Here is a 16490-nt window from a genome sequence, read left to right as displayed (position 1 = left end):
CTATTGCGTTTGGCATTGGTGCTGGAATTCATAGTTTCATAGTTGGTAGGGTCGGAAGGGACCTGAGCCAATCATCAAGTCCGACCTCCTGCCATGGGCAGGAAAGGATGCTGGAGTCAAACAACCCTGGCTAGGTGACTGTCTAGCCTCCTTTTGAAGACCCCCAGGGTAGAAGCGAGCAACACTTCCCTTGGAAGCTGGTTCCAGCTCCTAGCCGCTGACTGTGAAGTAGTGCCTCCTGATGTCTAGCCTGAATCTACTCTCAGGCAACTTATGACCATTGTTCCTTTTTACTCCCGATAGTGCTTGGGGAAACAGGGACTCTCCCATTGCCTGCTGGTCCCCCTTGGCAAGTTTATAGGCGGGCACCAGATCTCCTCTCAGCCTTCTCTTGTGGAGGCTGAACAGGTTCAGGTCCTGTAGCCTCTCCTCGTAGGGTCTACCCTGCTGCCCCTTGATCATGTGATTGGCCCTTTTCTGGACCCTCTTGATGCTATCCACATTCCTCCTGAAGTGCAGCGCCCAGAACTGGACACAGTACTCCAACTGTGGCCTGACCAGCGTCGCACAGAGGGGGAGGATCACCTCCTTGGACCTGCTCATGATGCATCTGTGGATGCATGACAAGGTGCTGTTAGCCTTCCTGACCGCATCCCCACATTGGCGACCCATGTTCATCTTGGAGTGAATAGCGACTTCAAGATCCTTTTCCGCCTCTGTGCTGACAAGAAGGGAGGTCTCCAGCCTGTAGGTATGCTGCTGGTTCTTCCTCTGCCCTGGTGCAACACCTTGCATTTGATCGTATTGAAACCCATCCTATTCTTATCTAACCACCCCTGTAACCTGTCCAGATCTAGTTATAGCCTGTCCCTCTCTTCTACTGTGCTCACTTCTCCCCACATCTTAGTGTCATCCGTGAACTTGAACAAGGTGCTTTGCACCCCCTTGTCCAAGTCGCTGATGAAGATGTTGAACAGAGCGGGCCCAAGGACCAAGCCCTGGAGAACCCACTGCCCACATCCCTCCAGGTCGAAAATGACCTGTCCACCACCACTTTCTGGATGCAGCCCTCCAGCCAATTTGCGACCCATCTGACTGTGTAGGCGTCAACACCACAGCTGCCTAATTTTTTAATGAGGATGTTGTGAGAGAGTGTCGAAGGCCTTCCTAAAGTCCAGAAAGACTACGTCTAGAACACTTAAAATTTTTCTCCTGATGTTCTAGCACATAACTTTTATACCTCTTGTAAGCAGAGAGAAGCAATAGGCTGCCAAACTAGTGTGATTTGGTTCATTTTGCACAGGTTTTAAAATGGAAGCTTGCTTTACCTTATAGCTCAACAATACACTAAGATGTATGGTAGTCAAGTAAACTCTGGAAGTAGGAAGCATAAACTAAGTAATGAATGCATGCTAAATTGTGGTACTTAGGAAGATTCCAATAAAGCACTCTTAATTGCAACAATTAGTCACTACCTTTTGGAGTAATGCAATTCCAAAACTCTGGACAAACATTTACTAAGGCCCACAACACCTCTACAGGAGGTAGGAGATATTGCCTATGACAGGGTTGTCCAGCTTCAAAGTGGTCAGGAGCTGCACACCACGAGTCACGGCCCTGGGCCACATGCTGCAGGGGCAACTTTCCACGTGGGCTCCTGGAGCTCCATCACACAGAAGCCCCCTGCTGCATGAGCCTCCTTCTCACTTCTCCCCACCCTGGCCCTGCTGTTGCCACTGGATGGATGAGTCTCTCCACCCCGCCGTTGCTGTACAAGCAGTGTTAGCCCACTCACCCTGCCACTGCCCCCAACCCCGAGAAATGCAACCCCCCAACCCTGCTGAATGGGCAGCCCAAGGCGCTCCCCTGCTGTCTGGCTATCGAGCCTACTGGGCTGTCTGTGGCTGTAGTGCCCTGTCCCAGAGATCCCTGTGCTTCTAGCCACCGCCACAAAAGCAGGAGCAATGAAAGGAGCAGCAACCAGGCAGGAGTCCACAAGCTGCACATTAGCCCCTTTTAGGTTAGATACAACCCATAGGCTGCTACTTGGACAGCCCTGGTCTACTGCATCTGGTGACCTGAGGCAAGTGCTGCTGAAGCTCTAGCAAGGAATGCAGTAGGTCAGTCACACAGTGCTGCTTATTATACCACACTGGGTCCTTCAAGTATTTTGCAGGGAGACCGTTTTCCTGTAAGCAAGATTAAAGGGAGAGGAGTTGACCTGAATGTGGGTAACTGGAGCTACTGCTGCAATAAGGATAAGCTCCCAGAGGGTGAGAAAGAAAACACCTGCCCGACGGCACAGTGACAACTGTGATGGGGATTCACCATGCAACAGTGGCATATACAACTCACTGGAGCACGCTCAATAGTAAAAGATTCAAGAGCTAGAAAGCTAACATGAGTTCAACAGCAATCCTTGTCCATACAAACCTTGAGGTCCCTGTGCATTAATCCTTTATTATGGAGAAACTGAACTGCCTCAGCTATCTGCAGGAATATCTGCAGACACTCTGTCCTTTCCCTCTCTTCTATGGAGCATCTTCTGCTCATCCAGTCCTTGAGGTTCTCCTTCCTGCAGAGCTGCATCTGGATGTACAGATACACTTTTGGTGAGGAGGGTTTGACATTTTTTGCAGTGTTTTTAGAAAGGTCCAGGCTTAAACTTGTCGGTCTTGGTGGAGAAATGGACAGAGAACTTTGTGAAGGAGATTTCCTGTTATCAGTATCTTTTGTATTTGTTGCTTTTTCCTCAGAGAGGCTGTCATCATGGGAAGTATCAATTTTGTTATCTTCCTTAGCAGAAGCATTATCACAGCCAGAATCCTCAAACACAATGGAGGAAGAGGTCCTCTCTCTCAGGCATACAGTGGCCATGGTTGGAGGACAAAGTTCAAAGGAATGGCCTGGGTCGTTCTCATCAATACTGTCCTCTACATCACAGTCTGTAAGTACGCTGTCCTGCAGGTTTAACATTGGATCTCCTGACTTGTGAAAGTCTCTGTTATCAGCAGCAGAGAACTCCAGTGGAGAGAACTGGCTCCCGGATGAATCAGACTGGCCACAAGCAATCCCAACAGAGAAAGACTGAACTCTCTGGGACGAAGCAGTAATAACTTCAACGTGTTCCTTGGAAGTGAATGGCTCTGTTCTTATTTTAAATGATGGCCCATCCATTGGACTGGGAGAACTAAGTAGCCAGTCAGTACTAAAAAAAAAGAGAAATACAGATCAATACACCAGAACTTTTATCCCTAAATACATTTTCTGCAGACTAATTCTTTGCTATGTTTGCTTAAACATTCCCATTAAGTTTGATAGGAGAAAGAAGCTTGCTAATAACAATTACTAAACTCAGCGAGAGTTACTGTTTCAATCCTTCATTTACATTTCTTACTGAGAACACCGTTTTTCCATTATGCTAGAAATATGCTGTGGAGTACTTCGTCCAGCAAGCATCTTAAAATGCCCTCAATGAAATTTTACCAGGCAGCACCTCTGAGCTCTCCACATGCTATCAAGCTTTTCCTGTAGTACAAAAGGATTAAGCTATCAGAACGGTTAAAGCTGACATTACAAGCACAATTCGTTGAGGTTCCAACTGCAAACTGCTAATGCTGTACAATAAATTTAAAAGTCATTTATTCAAAGAACTCCAAAGTTATAATAAGAACTTAGTGGTCCATAAACTTTTATTTTTCCCTTTCTATCTTCAGCCACTGTTGTTCCATTTTTCTCTGTGTCTTCATTCTCATTTTTATATTTCTCCTCTCTTATACTCACTTCCATTTTTCTCTCTTGACAGTCTGTATACTTTATAAATTTGCCACTACAGGACATGAATTCTATTCAGTGTAAACTCACTGAACCTACTAATGGATCAAAGCATTGTGATCTAAGACAAATCAACCAGTAAAGAAAGTGAACAACCAAACAGACAGCAGAAGTTCTTTGGAATATGTAGTTTGGAAACTAAAGTTGGAAAGTTTAAAATCACATCAGCAAAAAGTGTGTAACTTCACAGACTCAAACACCAAAATCAAATAAAGGGCTTTAGGACAGCGCCCCCCTCCAAGAACCTTAATAACAGGGAAGATGACAAAGGATAGAGAAACTTTACACCAGATACAATATACTTACAATCTGCTATATAAATATGCAACTTTAGATTGATATAAGCATAGCTATCTCTTTTATTGACTGAACTTCGTATCCTTCTGGTACAGAGCATCGGTTCTCTTAATCTGCCATTGAACAATTTCACTTAATAAAACTAAACAAGTTACCCATCATCTTTTAGCCAGAGTTCATCCATCTTTTCCTGCCATCGCTCAGGTGGTGCCTCTAGCCATGCATTAAAATATCGAACAATTCCCGGGTGCTCGAGTTTAGCCAATGCTTTAACTTCACGCATCACCTTCTCACGAGCCAACTCCCTGGATGGAAAAAAGATGAAATTGTATAAAGCAACTGTTTTATGTAGGCGTTTTTGCAGATTATCTATGCGTTAGAGATGAACCCATAACAGACTATGCCAGTATGGAATGTCTTAGTGGTAGTGCTCTGTACAAGCATAATAAGACACGTCTGTTTTCAAGCCCCAGTCTTACTCTACAGGACAAGAAGCATTGTAGGGGCAGCAATGCTTAGGCCCTTATAAACACAAACACACCTAGTATTTTCTTTCTGAACAACTAAGGGATAACAAAGGGTGAGACTAGGTATGTCTCATCTTGTTCCTGTTTGTTTTTTGGAGAAAGCAGATCTCTCTCTCTCTCTCACACACACACACACACACACACACACACACACACTCTCTCTCTCACACACACACACACACACACACACACACACACACACACTCTCTCTCTCACACACACACACACACACACACACACACAGTTAAACCATGCAGCAAGGACATTAAATGGCAAGTGCCCTCTTTAGAGCCACTGTTCCCTCAATTTTGTTCATCCTCACCATGGGACCAGAAAATACAACATTTGTAGTAAAAAAATCTAAAAAGTTAGTTTAGATAGTATTTGCATAACAGAGCTCTGCAAGAGCAAGTCATGATTATCCTAAATTTACACGTATGGAATTACAGCTCTCTCAACATAATTTAAAAAGTGCTTCATTTAAGAGTTTTTCCCTTGCTCTACTGGCCTGCCTCTTGCTGCTCTAACTCGAGATTTCCAGAAGTAGTCTCCCATCTCACACTAAAAGGAAGTGCTGTAATCTCTGTGTAGGTTAATTCAGCAGCTTGACTTGACCACCTAAGGCTGAAAGAAAGGCAGGGGTTGTGGAACCAGAAAATGAAACAAATTAAGAATCAGAAAAGTGAGCTCAGGGGAAGAAAGGGGCAGGGGAGAGAAGAAAAGGTGAAGTAGAAAGTTAGGAGAAGATGAGGAAAAGCAAGCAAATTAGTAGTGCTGAAAATAAAAGGTCCCATTCCCAAAGGCTCCATTCTTCATGGAGTCTGGCAGTTCTCATGCAGCATCACCATCCTCTCAAGGATCCTACTGCAAAAGCAGATCCTGACAGTACTTCACACATGTAGGCAAAAGGGCCAGCACTCTGTTGGAGTACATAAGTCAACGCTGATGCCAGGACTCAATCAGGTGAAAGCCCAATAAAAAACTGCTTTATTTATCCTCATCTAATGAGGTCCAGGTGATCAGCTGAGCTGCTCATAACAGTACAAGTCTGGAACCCACAGTTCATTAACTTTTATGAAAAAGTTTGGTCATTACCTGTTAGGTAGACGGATCCTTTTGATAGCATAGTTACAGTCATCTACTTTGTTTCTGGCTTCAAAGACTACTCCAAATCCTCCACGACCCAGACACTGAATTGGTTCAAAATCTGTTAGATATCTGAAAAGAAATCAACTAGTTAGCGAGTATTTGGGGAGGCGAAAGCCAACCAAGGCAGGATTGACTCCGAGATGCTAGGCAAGCCACTTCACCTCTCCGCGCCTTTGCTTCTCCTCTCTCACCTTGCCTTGTCAATGGGAAACTGAAAGCGCACGAGGAAAGACTGACTTACATCGTGTGCCTGTACAGAGCTTAGCATAGCCCCTAATCTCAACTACAACCTATAGGAGGTACTGCTATACAAACAAATCGCACACGCTTTCCAGAGTATTACATTTCTGCTTACTGTGAATGTTAGAGACTTTTAGCTTAAGTTTTCATTTCATCACGCACAGCCAAACCAGGGTCAGTTTTCTCGGTAGTTTCTATAGACTCCCTCCCCAAAAAGTGGCTATTTTCTCAAAATGCTTGTTGTTGCAAGATCTCCTCCTCCACACACAACTCCTTCTAAACACAAAAACCAACCATTTCCCTCTTCCTTCCATTTCTTATTTGAGGCTCCAGTTCTTAACTTCAGTAGGTTATGGATACACTCGTGGCATTCCAATAATACAACCTCCTGTTTTTCATTAGTCCAAATTTTCTACAGATGACGTATCTCCCCCCACATGTTTTTAGTGCTCTTCAAAAACATGAGCAGAGTTGCTTACAGCGTGTCTGGAACACCTGTCCCACCTTCCAGATTAAAGCAACATCTGGCTTGTTCTCACTATAATTCATAAACACATTAACAGGAGAGGTAAACACTGATATGAAGACTTCAAGGATCTTTTTATCATTTCAGTCCAGGCAGCCAGGGCCATCTCGTGATGGGTGAGGGAGCAAATCGGGGCAACTGCCCTGGGCCCCGCACTTTGGCAGGCCCTGCAGAGCTGGGCAGAGAGGCCGTGGCTGCCGTGTTTGAAGTTTAGCCCACCCACCCGCCTGGTGGGTTAGACATCTCTTTGCCTGTTCTGGCCAGAAGTTCTGGCTGCCAGCCCTCCCGCCACATCCGGTGTGCCAGGGCTTTTGCTCCCTGGCCTAAGTATGCTATGGGATGGGGAGTGGGGGCCCCACACAGGCTGCTTTGCCCCAGGCCCCGCACTCTCCTGGAATCGTTTCTGCAGGCAGCTATCATTAGACTATCACATACAAATGTTATATGATCACCTGATGAGTGCTTAGAATGACCATAACTGCAGCCTCCCACTGATAATGCAGAGATAAGGCCCAAAGTTTATGAGCTGCATTAACATTTGTCAGTTTTCATATGGGACAGGAAAACTAGAGCAGGTAAGAATCAATGATAGAATCTGCTAGAAAGAACTAGTTCTCACATGGACTAGTGCTTCATTTATTCTGTTGAACTGGGATGAATGAATCTCACCTTGACACATATCCTGAGTTCTTAATGTCACTCCAGCTGTTATCTTTACTCTCACCACCGATCGACTCATATTTATTATCAGTCTGACATTGTGTTTCTGATTCCTTCCGCTGCTGACAAGAGTTAAAAACAAGTCCTTTACACTACCAAGAAAAACAGAGACTGCCTTATACTGCTAAGCATACAGATGAAAAAAATTCAATATAAACATTTCTGAAGACTGCAAAAATGACTAAAGCAATCTATTTACTTAATGCAGTTACTAAGCAAATCTTATATCCTACAACCAATGGCCTTCTTTAAATCAGTTAAAAAAGCAAGTTTTCTTTCCCCAATGTCATTAATAATTTACTTACATATTTGTACACTTAAGCCCGGAACCAAGAGAAAAGGCTAACAAAGACTGATTAAGTAATAGGATTAAAATAAGATGCTTACTCTGCTATGAGGATGGGGATGGAAGAGTCTGCGCACAATGAAAGTTGTGGTCACAATGCAGAATAAAATGGTGCCAATTATTTCTTTCCACCAATGCAGAAGTAGAACAGGATCTTTCTTACGGATATTCTTGTAGTTCATATTGTCAAAAAACCTAATAGTGATCTGAGTGCTTCGTTTGTTCCTCTCTGTTTTGTGATAGGGCAAATAATAACCATTGTCTTTGTTTAAAAGAAAAAGAATACAAAGTTTATTTACACCAAACTATTAAGAAATTCTATCTGTGGACAAACAAGTTTGTCCTTAGTGTTGTAAAACACTGCACCAGAGAAGTATTTTAAAAAGTATTGTTATTTATTAAAACAAATATACTGTATTATCTATTTATACATACCCTGATTTTAAAAAATGGCAATATTGAAGAAATTTAAGTAATCGAACTCTGTACAAGTTCAGTTACCTAAATCCATAAACTCTACAACCTGCCAGGTTTCCTTTGCAGAATTTATGAACTCTGTATGCTTGACTATTGAAGAATTCAGCGCATGCATTTTCCCCATAACTATCATTTGCTCAATGGTTCAGGAGATCAAATGTTTATCGTACTTAATGATTAAGATTTAAAAAAGAATGTTTACTGGACTTTTTTTATATGTAAACTGACCCAATTTCCTAGTCTGTTTCAGGTGCATTCATTCATGCATTAAGAGGTAACAAAAGTTGCTACTGACACATACCATATGGATACTGTAGAACCGAAAGTGCTCCGTTACTGTACTCTTCATGAGAATATTTGTCGTTGCTGAGACATTTATCAAATTCATCAGACCCCACCAATACAGGAGTCCTGGAGGGAGAATCTAGTCAAAGAAAGGAAAATTCTTTTTACAGAGCCATGAATGTCAAAAACCTTTTCTACCATCTCCTCACTATAACTCTTTCCTTGAGAATTCCCATTGAGCAGCAATAGAAAAATACAAATTAAAAAAAAAATAATGAACAGTTGTGCAAATAAAATAGTAACCAGGAGACGCATTTCTAAAAAAAAAGTCATTGCTTCCAGAACCAAACCAAACAAAATCTATACGCCAATTCACAAGTCAAATAAATGAAATTTGTGGCATTGAAAATATATTTTTCATTTCTGATGGGACTAGAACATCCTTTTGATTTAGAGGCAGTGGAAGATTTGACTACTAAAAAATGACTGTCACTACCTATAACGAAGCAAAATTGTTTTTAAGACTAAAAGAGTTAATAAAGCACAAAAGCGGATTCTGAAGTAGTTCACAATCATCACATCTGAGATGGAAGGTTGTATCTACAGTTTAAGGAGATCACACTAAGTGAACTGTTTTTTCAGAGCAGATGGTGACAACACAAAGACCTTGAGATTGTTACTTACGAATTAGAGGCTTCCACTTAATTTTGGGCAGAGGGATAATTGCATTGTCGTTCCTGGATTCCAGAGCCTTTGGGTTGGTTGGGAACTTTTCAGAAATTCTGACTGAGGACTGAAGGTACAGCTGGCCTCTATACATTCCTGAGTAATAAACCAGAGAGCATATTTGCCTTAAGATTTAGCTCTTTCCCCAGCACCAAGTTGCACAATTAGGACTGTAGTTTTAAGACTCCTAGCATTTCAAGAGAGAAAATGGAGGACTTAAAGAACAACTCCATAATGCCCAAGTGAATTTTCCCTTCAGAAGCAGAGAAATGATTATCCAATTATTACTCATTCTGTGCTCCTCAGACAAGCACAGCTTGGGAGTTATGCATGTGATGCACAGTCTGTTTTGCTGTGTATCTTGGCTGCGCTGTATGTTTTGCTTCCTCCCATCCCCCCCTTACTGTGTCCAGACCCTTTTGTCTTAAGTTTCCCTCTGAGAAACCTGTGGAACCAGTTTGGTGACTGGTCACTTCACCAGGGGTTGCTGACCATTCTTGAAATGCTTAGTTTGCATGAGAAGGGTTCAAATAATGCCTGGTTCTGATTGGACCCAGGTGATGAGGTCAAAAAACGTTATTTAAGGGTCAGGCCACCTGGTCTGGGGGCTCTTTTCCTCCAGCAGGCATCTTGGAACAAACTAAAGCAGGGACGTCAGGCTACCGTCTGCATGACTCAGTGAGTATGCCTGAAGACTAGTTAGGAAGTTAGATCTAAGTAGTTGAGACACATATGAAAAGGGTCACTCAACTCAATATTTGATGAAAGGCTCAAAACATTGTTTCACTCGAGGCATTTTTTTTTTTTATTATTCCTCTGTCCTGTACCCCTTCCCCATTCTGTCCCTCTTTGATCAATAAAAGTTAACTTACAGCATGCCTGGCTGTGAATCTGAGGGGAGAAGGGTGAAACAAGCCTTTACAGCTCCCTTTGCTTGGCTAGCTACAGTGGGCTTGGCATTTTTACTTTCCTATGGTACAGGAAACTAACTTTTGAATGCTTCAGGTTAAAAGAAGCACCCCAAAATACCATGGTGGGCCAAGCAACCCCAAGGTCTACTGGGTCTGTGTACCCCAGGCTGCACAGAGACGTAACAGAGCCCAGTGCCCGGGTGGTGGCAGCATTACCGCAGGCTTGCAGGGTCTCCAGGAAGGGGGTCGGCCAGATGTAGGCGCCCCAAGGGAGACTCTCAAAGTGTGGTTTTGGGCCGGGCACAGTGAGGCGGGTGGTTCAGCACCCCCTACTGTCCCACCACGATGCAGCTACAGTTCAGAGCCCCACTGTGAAGAGTATGTAGTTCCTTTTAAGTAAATAAAGCATTTCAAGGGAGTCTCACTCAAAGAAACAAGTACTATGTACTTAACACTTGGAGAAGGTGTTATCTATACTGCAATGCTAGAAAAAATATGCATCACTAACGTTGCACATCATCACAACCAAGCATTATTTGCTATACAGTGAGCCTACTCCCTCTTTCTGAAGCACCCTTTTGGGGCTTAGTACCATATTTTTAAGCACGCCAATGCTTAAACTAGAAGTGCTTCAGGTGTGGTCTTGATTCTGCCCTTAAACACTATGATGACCTCCATTCTGATGAGAAGAGTAATAATAGTGTTAAGCGTGGTGTCTACAGAAATTAAAAGGCTAATACAAACACAGCGGGGAAGCACATTTACCCACCATGCGGCAGTGGCAGAAAGATTTAAGAGGGAAAAAAAGCACAATCCTTCCTGTTGTCACCATTTATATATAGTGACTCTGTCACAGTGGTCAGTGTAAACAATTGATTTAATATGACTAAGGCTAGGGATCTGAAAAGGACAGAAGTCCATATTGAACAGGAATGCTACTTCTCATTACCTAAATCCTAGCTTTAAAAAAGGTTCAGAATTCTATAAATAGCACCCAAATAACAAGATACATGTAAATATATATTTTAGTCAAAATGGGAAAGCATTTTGAAAGTGTGGCATCTCTTTCTTTCATTTTGAACTAAATATTTAACTAAAAATCCCATACCCTTACACCAATACTTTTTTTCCCCTCAGGCGAGTCAAAATAATCAAATGAGTTATTTATACAACTGCTAGGAGCTTACATGAATTGTTTGCATGAATCAGAGCAGGGCAAAGGTAGCCACGTTTTCTCCATAGAGTTTTTGCCCAAAGCTTTCAGTAAATTTGACACAACTAAGCTCATGCCTTCTAGCACTCTGTTTCCACAAACTTGCTAGTCAAGAATCTCACTGACAGGATGTTTTACAGACGCAGCAAATTTAATAAAAGCAGCAAAAATTATTCACACACTGCACATTTCAGATCTGGAACAGTATTTCTGCACTAAGAACCAGATCTTAGAAATTCTGCTCATCCAGTCAAGGCAAAAAAATCAGCATTGTAATAACTAAACCACATGCAACTGTTAATCATTTAAAAAAAAAATCAAAGTGAGAACTAGAACAAAGATAATTAACTATTGGAACAAACTAGAAAGGGAAGCAGTGCCCTCTCCATTTGTTGAAGTCTTCAAATAAAGACTAACTGTCTTTCTGAAAGAATGCTTTACCTAAATGCCAAGTTATTGGGCTCAGTACAAGATTTACTAGTAAAAGGGCCTGTGCTATATATCATATCTGAGTAGGTAACCTAACAGGGTCTTCTCACCTCAATCCATGGCTTTTAAGCAACCCATTTGCTGTGACTTTGCTAGGGCAAGAAGGTAACAATAGAAGACATTAGGCATCTCACCTAAATAGACACTAGATTCTGTGGCTCCCCTGGCAGCTTCCACAAGATCCTCTTCATCTTCTAGGATCTCACTGTCAGAGCTGTAACTTGTATCATCAAAGAGACTGATTGGAACAACCTTGCCATCTTTAACCAGCCATGCCGAAGCAATTGGAGTGCAAAACTGAAGGAATATGAAAAGGGTAATTTTAAAATTTACTTCTTAAATTAACCCAAGATTTGTTCTAAGAAACACTTACCCTTGGAGCCCCTGTTTCAATTTGCAATTGATCAACAGGTCAAAAATACAAAAATTAAATAAAAAATGTATAGGGAGACATGCAGCTTTTAACCTGGACAGATGCCTGCTAATTCAAGATGCATGACATTTTCCTATAAGGCTGTAAAACTTCAATTTCTATACATTTAATACTTTGCCATCTTCAGTACCTGGTATTCCCATTCCAGATGTCCTCCCTGTTTATTAAAAGCCATAACCTTCCAGTCGGCTACTGAGACCTTTATCACTGTATCCTTCATCACAGCCTCCTGCTCCTCCACATCCGAAATGATTTTAGTCTCTTCTTTGTTTATACTTGATTTAAAATTGCTCTCAATATATCCCACTCTAGATTCGATGTCTGGGACATAGCGCAGTTCAAAGTGACCAACACTAAAATTCCACCTTAAAGTTAAAAAGAAAAAAGGTTTCTGGAAACAAGGTTTAAAAGGGAGTCCCAACCCTCACCACCTCCACCTGAGATGTATGGAAATGAAATTGAGGTAATCGCATTACACTAATAATTGTGATGCTCTGCTAAAGTACCCTTGCACCACTAGAGGGAGTGTTAACACACCAAACTAGATTATTTCCAAAGCGCAAACCACAAAGGCAGTGCAGAAATTTTTCAATCCAAAATGATGTATTAAAAAGTTAAAGACAGTCAGCTAAGCAGGATTAGTGGTTTTAGAGGTAAATTTTGGTTTACTGGGCAAGAAATCAAGCACTAAGGACTGGAATATCAGTCAGATAAAAACTACTGTAATTGTATATCAAGCAAAATCTTGTCTAGCTGCTAACAACAACAAATACACCACAGTTTAAGATGCAGTATTTTAAAATAAACTCTCTCATTTATATAACTGCTTTCCTTACATATAAAGAAATATTGAACTAAAACTAATGAAAAGGAACAAAAAAATAAGAGGCATGGGTCTCACTGAATAGGATTTAAACATAACCAGACTTCCTCATCCCTCATGCTCTAACCCAGGGGTTCCAAGCTTTTTAAGATCATGGACCGGCAAACCATGGACCACCAAACTGAGGACTGGCAAACTGGAGTCCGGAAGTGACCGACATACTGCAGAGCGGCAGCCAACCTTTTTCTATACTTAGTATAAAAAAGGGTTCGCTGTCACTCCACAGTATGCCAGTCACTTCTGGACTTCCGGTCCGGCAGCCAACCCTCCTGTGGACTGGCAGCCAACCCGCCTGCGGACCAGGGGTTGGGAACCTCTGCTCTAACCTACATAGAAAAGGGTTAAATTTTTACTATAGTTTTAACAACAGACTACACCAGCAATGTCAGGCTAGTTAGTGTCCTGAATAAGGCTGTCTCTTGGATACTAGGGGTGTGCGAAGCGGGCAGTATTCGATTTGGACTCGGCCCGATTCAGGGGATAGTGATTTGATTCACTGATTCGGATCACTGTCCCGATTCGATCTGGCTGAATCTGAAGATTCAATTCCGATTCAGAGAATCAGCAGTTCAGCCATAGACACAGCTTTATATGTTTTTTCTACATACCTCGAGGTACCAGGCACGGCTCGTGAACACTGAGATGGTGGGGTGGATGGAGCATCCTACCGGGGGGGGGAGGGTGTCTGCTGCCAAGCATGCGGGGGACGTCCCCTGCATCCCACCCCCCCAGCTTGGCATTTGGCTGTGGTGGGACCCCGGGTGCCTTCCCAGACTCAGGAGGCACCAGTTGCTGAGCCAGGTGGGGTCCCCTGGACGCTTGGCAGCGGACTCAGAAGTACTGAGCATGCACACCATCTTAGAGCCATGCCTGTTACCTCGAGGTACAAAGAAAAAACATAAAAAGCTGTGTCTATGACCGAACTGTCGAATGTCTCCATATTGAACTGGAGGCTTCTGATTAGGTTCGGAGAGATTAATGGGTCTGCTGATTCAATTCTGATTCGAAGATTCGGCTGCCAAAATCAGGCCAAATCTACTCCGAACTGAATCAGCGACCGAAGCTTCATACAGCTCTACTGGATACCAGAGATCTACTATATTGTACAAAGTCAGAAATACTGAGAACTATATTTATAAATAGACAGAAGTATTTTTTAATATTTATGTTATAGAGACTATGCTATGTCCATCAGGATATACACAGCAGACACTAATATGTGGGCAGCAGGTTTGTTTTGAATGACAAAGGGGGGAAAGTATATATTCATGAGTAACAATACATCTGGTTGTCCAAAGATTCCTAAGACCATTCTGTCAACTTACCAGGAGTCAAGGACCAGCACTTTTTTTTTTTATATATATGCGCTACTTTTACCTTTCTTCTCCTATAAGCTGGTCTTTCCTTAGCTAACCTGAAAGCTCTCATAATCATCACACCAGAGCTGCAATATTACCAGGAAAATAATCTCTAACTTTTTGTTACGATGTCTTTCCTTGCCACTACCAATCTCAGAGAAGCCACAGCAAACCAGATTCCCACGCAGAATGATGGAACTTCTGAATTGATCAGACTGGGAGATTTAGACCAACCCTGGGTTTGTAAAACTTCTGAGCACATTGCAGAGTACCTGTGCCAACCACTAAGAATTTGGGGTATGTAGAAGGGACTGCACTTTAAACTAACTAGCTGGGGGATATTTACCATTTCTTATGAGAAATAACTAGCCTTTTATATTGTACTTTGTAATTTTAATTTTAAATTTATGGAATAGGTGCTTATAGATGTTTTATAAAAAGCTTTGTAAGAAGAGAAGTGAAGCTGTAGTAGGGTTCAGAAATGAGCAACAAAAATAAAGGGATTTGAGAATGGGTCATACAAGAATACACTAAAAGAATTACGTGTTTTCAGTTTAAAGACATTACACTTAAAGTGAAAGATGCAAACACTGAGTATATATATTCAAAGTGGTAACTAAAGAAAAGAGGTAAGATATGAACACTGGTAATAAATAACAGAAATAAACCAACAGCAACATGCTTCAGTGTAAACACACATTCTGATCTGCTGCTTGGAAAATACATTTGACAGCTGGAAGGACTGTAGCGCTAATGCAGCAGAATTGGAGAACTCCTTGCGACATAATGTAGAAGCGATATATTAAATATACAGGGAAATCCTGTCCTACCAACTCATTTCAAACTGAGAGAAACTGAAGCTAAAGAAACTTTTGCAAAGCAACACAGAGCACAGAAGTTACACAGTCCAAATGGCAAAGTCTGACAGGTCGTTGTGCTTGAGAAGCTAAAATCCAGCAGAATTCTCAATTCAATAAGGGTAAAACAAAGTCAAACCCTCAAACATCTCAGAATGTAAGATGTGGCTTTACCTTTTCCTCCCTCTGATCATTACTGCCACCCTATTGCAAAACAGTGCTAAGACACCAGAAATTGTACTTTTACATACTTCTCATTGCCGCTACGTGGCCCAACAGCACGGACTGTTTTCTGTGTTCGATGCAGAAGAAGAGTATCTTCTTGGTCCGTCTCATCTTCATCCCAGCGGCGACAGCCCACAGACGAACATATGTACTTCACCTAAGGGACAAGATAAGAAACGCACATATACCTGAAAGACTCTAACGTGAATGCATACCATATAAAAAGAACACGGACTTTGTAAGTTAGCACTTCTCCAAAAATGTTAGTACTTCAACAGTGGAATGATTTAGAGGCTTGGGCTAAGACTGAAAAAGGAACTAGAGGTTTTAGGGATCTTCATTCTTGGATGCATAACCCAAGAGATGTTAACAAGGCCTGAACTACAGATCATGAGTGCTCAGAGTACTGTAATTTTCAGAAAGGCTCTGTAGTTTGGAGCAGCCAAATGTTACTAGTCAACTTTGAAAGATTTTAAGACCACTACTGTCTGTCCTTCTGTGTGGCAATTCACAGAAATCACAACTTCATTATGTTTAGTACTTCTCCACTTTTCCCATCATATCCTGAACAAAGAAGAGGTTAACTATGTTAATCTGAAGTCAGGCAGAAGGTAATATAGGGTGGTACATTAGAGACCAACTGCTCCAGAGAGGCATGAGGTTTCATAAGCAACAACCTACTTCATCAAATGCTACGAACGGTTCATTCCTGTGAAAGCACATGCCTCTCTGAGCCACCCTGCCCTACCTTCTGCCTTCATATCCTGAGTTGCAAGAAAGTCTTGCAAACCCTCTCACAAACTGACTCAATACTAACTAAATTATCCTGGAGAACAGCTACCAACAGGAAAGAATATCTTCGTTTGCCCCACAACAGCAGTGCATTAGTTGACTATAGCATTCCCAATTCCACAGAAGCAGCTCTTTCAAGAGCGTGACTTTAACTGGGAAGGTAAGCAGAAAAAAAAATTTAAAAAGCTTTTAGGAAGCCTTC

At 42.1% G+C, this 16490-nt stretch overlaps 1 protein-coding gene across 2 annotated transcripts in view; it reads right to left on the bottom strand.

Annotated features, from left to right (window-relative positions):
• EIF2AK3 (eukaryotic translation initiation factor 2 alpha kinase 3) overlaps positions 1-16490 on the bottom strand; it is a 52403-nt gene that overhangs the window by 11221 nt on the left and 24692 nt on the right. Inside the window, exons 4-13 of one of the 2 annotated variants that reach the window (XM_025194997.1) lie at positions 15523-15653; positions 12304-12538; positions 11875-12037; positions 9086-9223; positions 8418-8540; positions 7681-7868; positions 7243-7355; positions 5754-5876; positions 4287-4436; positions 2434-3208 (exon numbers count right to left, since the gene is read on the bottom strand). In XM_025194997.1, coding sequence (XP_025050782.1) covers positions 2434-3208; positions 4287-4436; positions 5754-5876; positions 7243-7355; positions 7681-7868; positions 8418-8540; positions 9086-9223; positions 11875-12037; positions 12304-12538; positions 15523-15653 — 2139 coding nt within the window. Of the gene's footprint in view, positions 1-2433; positions 3209-4286; positions 4437-5753; positions 5877-7242; positions 7356-7680; positions 7902-8417; positions 8541-9085; positions 9224-11874; positions 12038-12303; positions 12539-15522; positions 15654-16490 lie in introns of both variants that reach the window. The other variant, XM_006038489.3, reaches the window with a different exon arrangement.

The sequence above is a fragment of the Alligator sinensis genome, unplaced genomic scaffold (genome assembly GCF_000455745.1).
Source record: "Alligator sinensis unplaced genomic scaffold, ASM45574v1 scaffold587_1, whole genome shotgun sequence".
NCBI lineage: Eukaryota > Metazoa > Chordata > Crocodylia > Alligatoridae > Alligator > Alligator sinensis.
The sequence above is the reverse complement of the archived record's forward strand: the minus strand, read 5'-3'. Positions and strand labels throughout refer to the sequence as shown.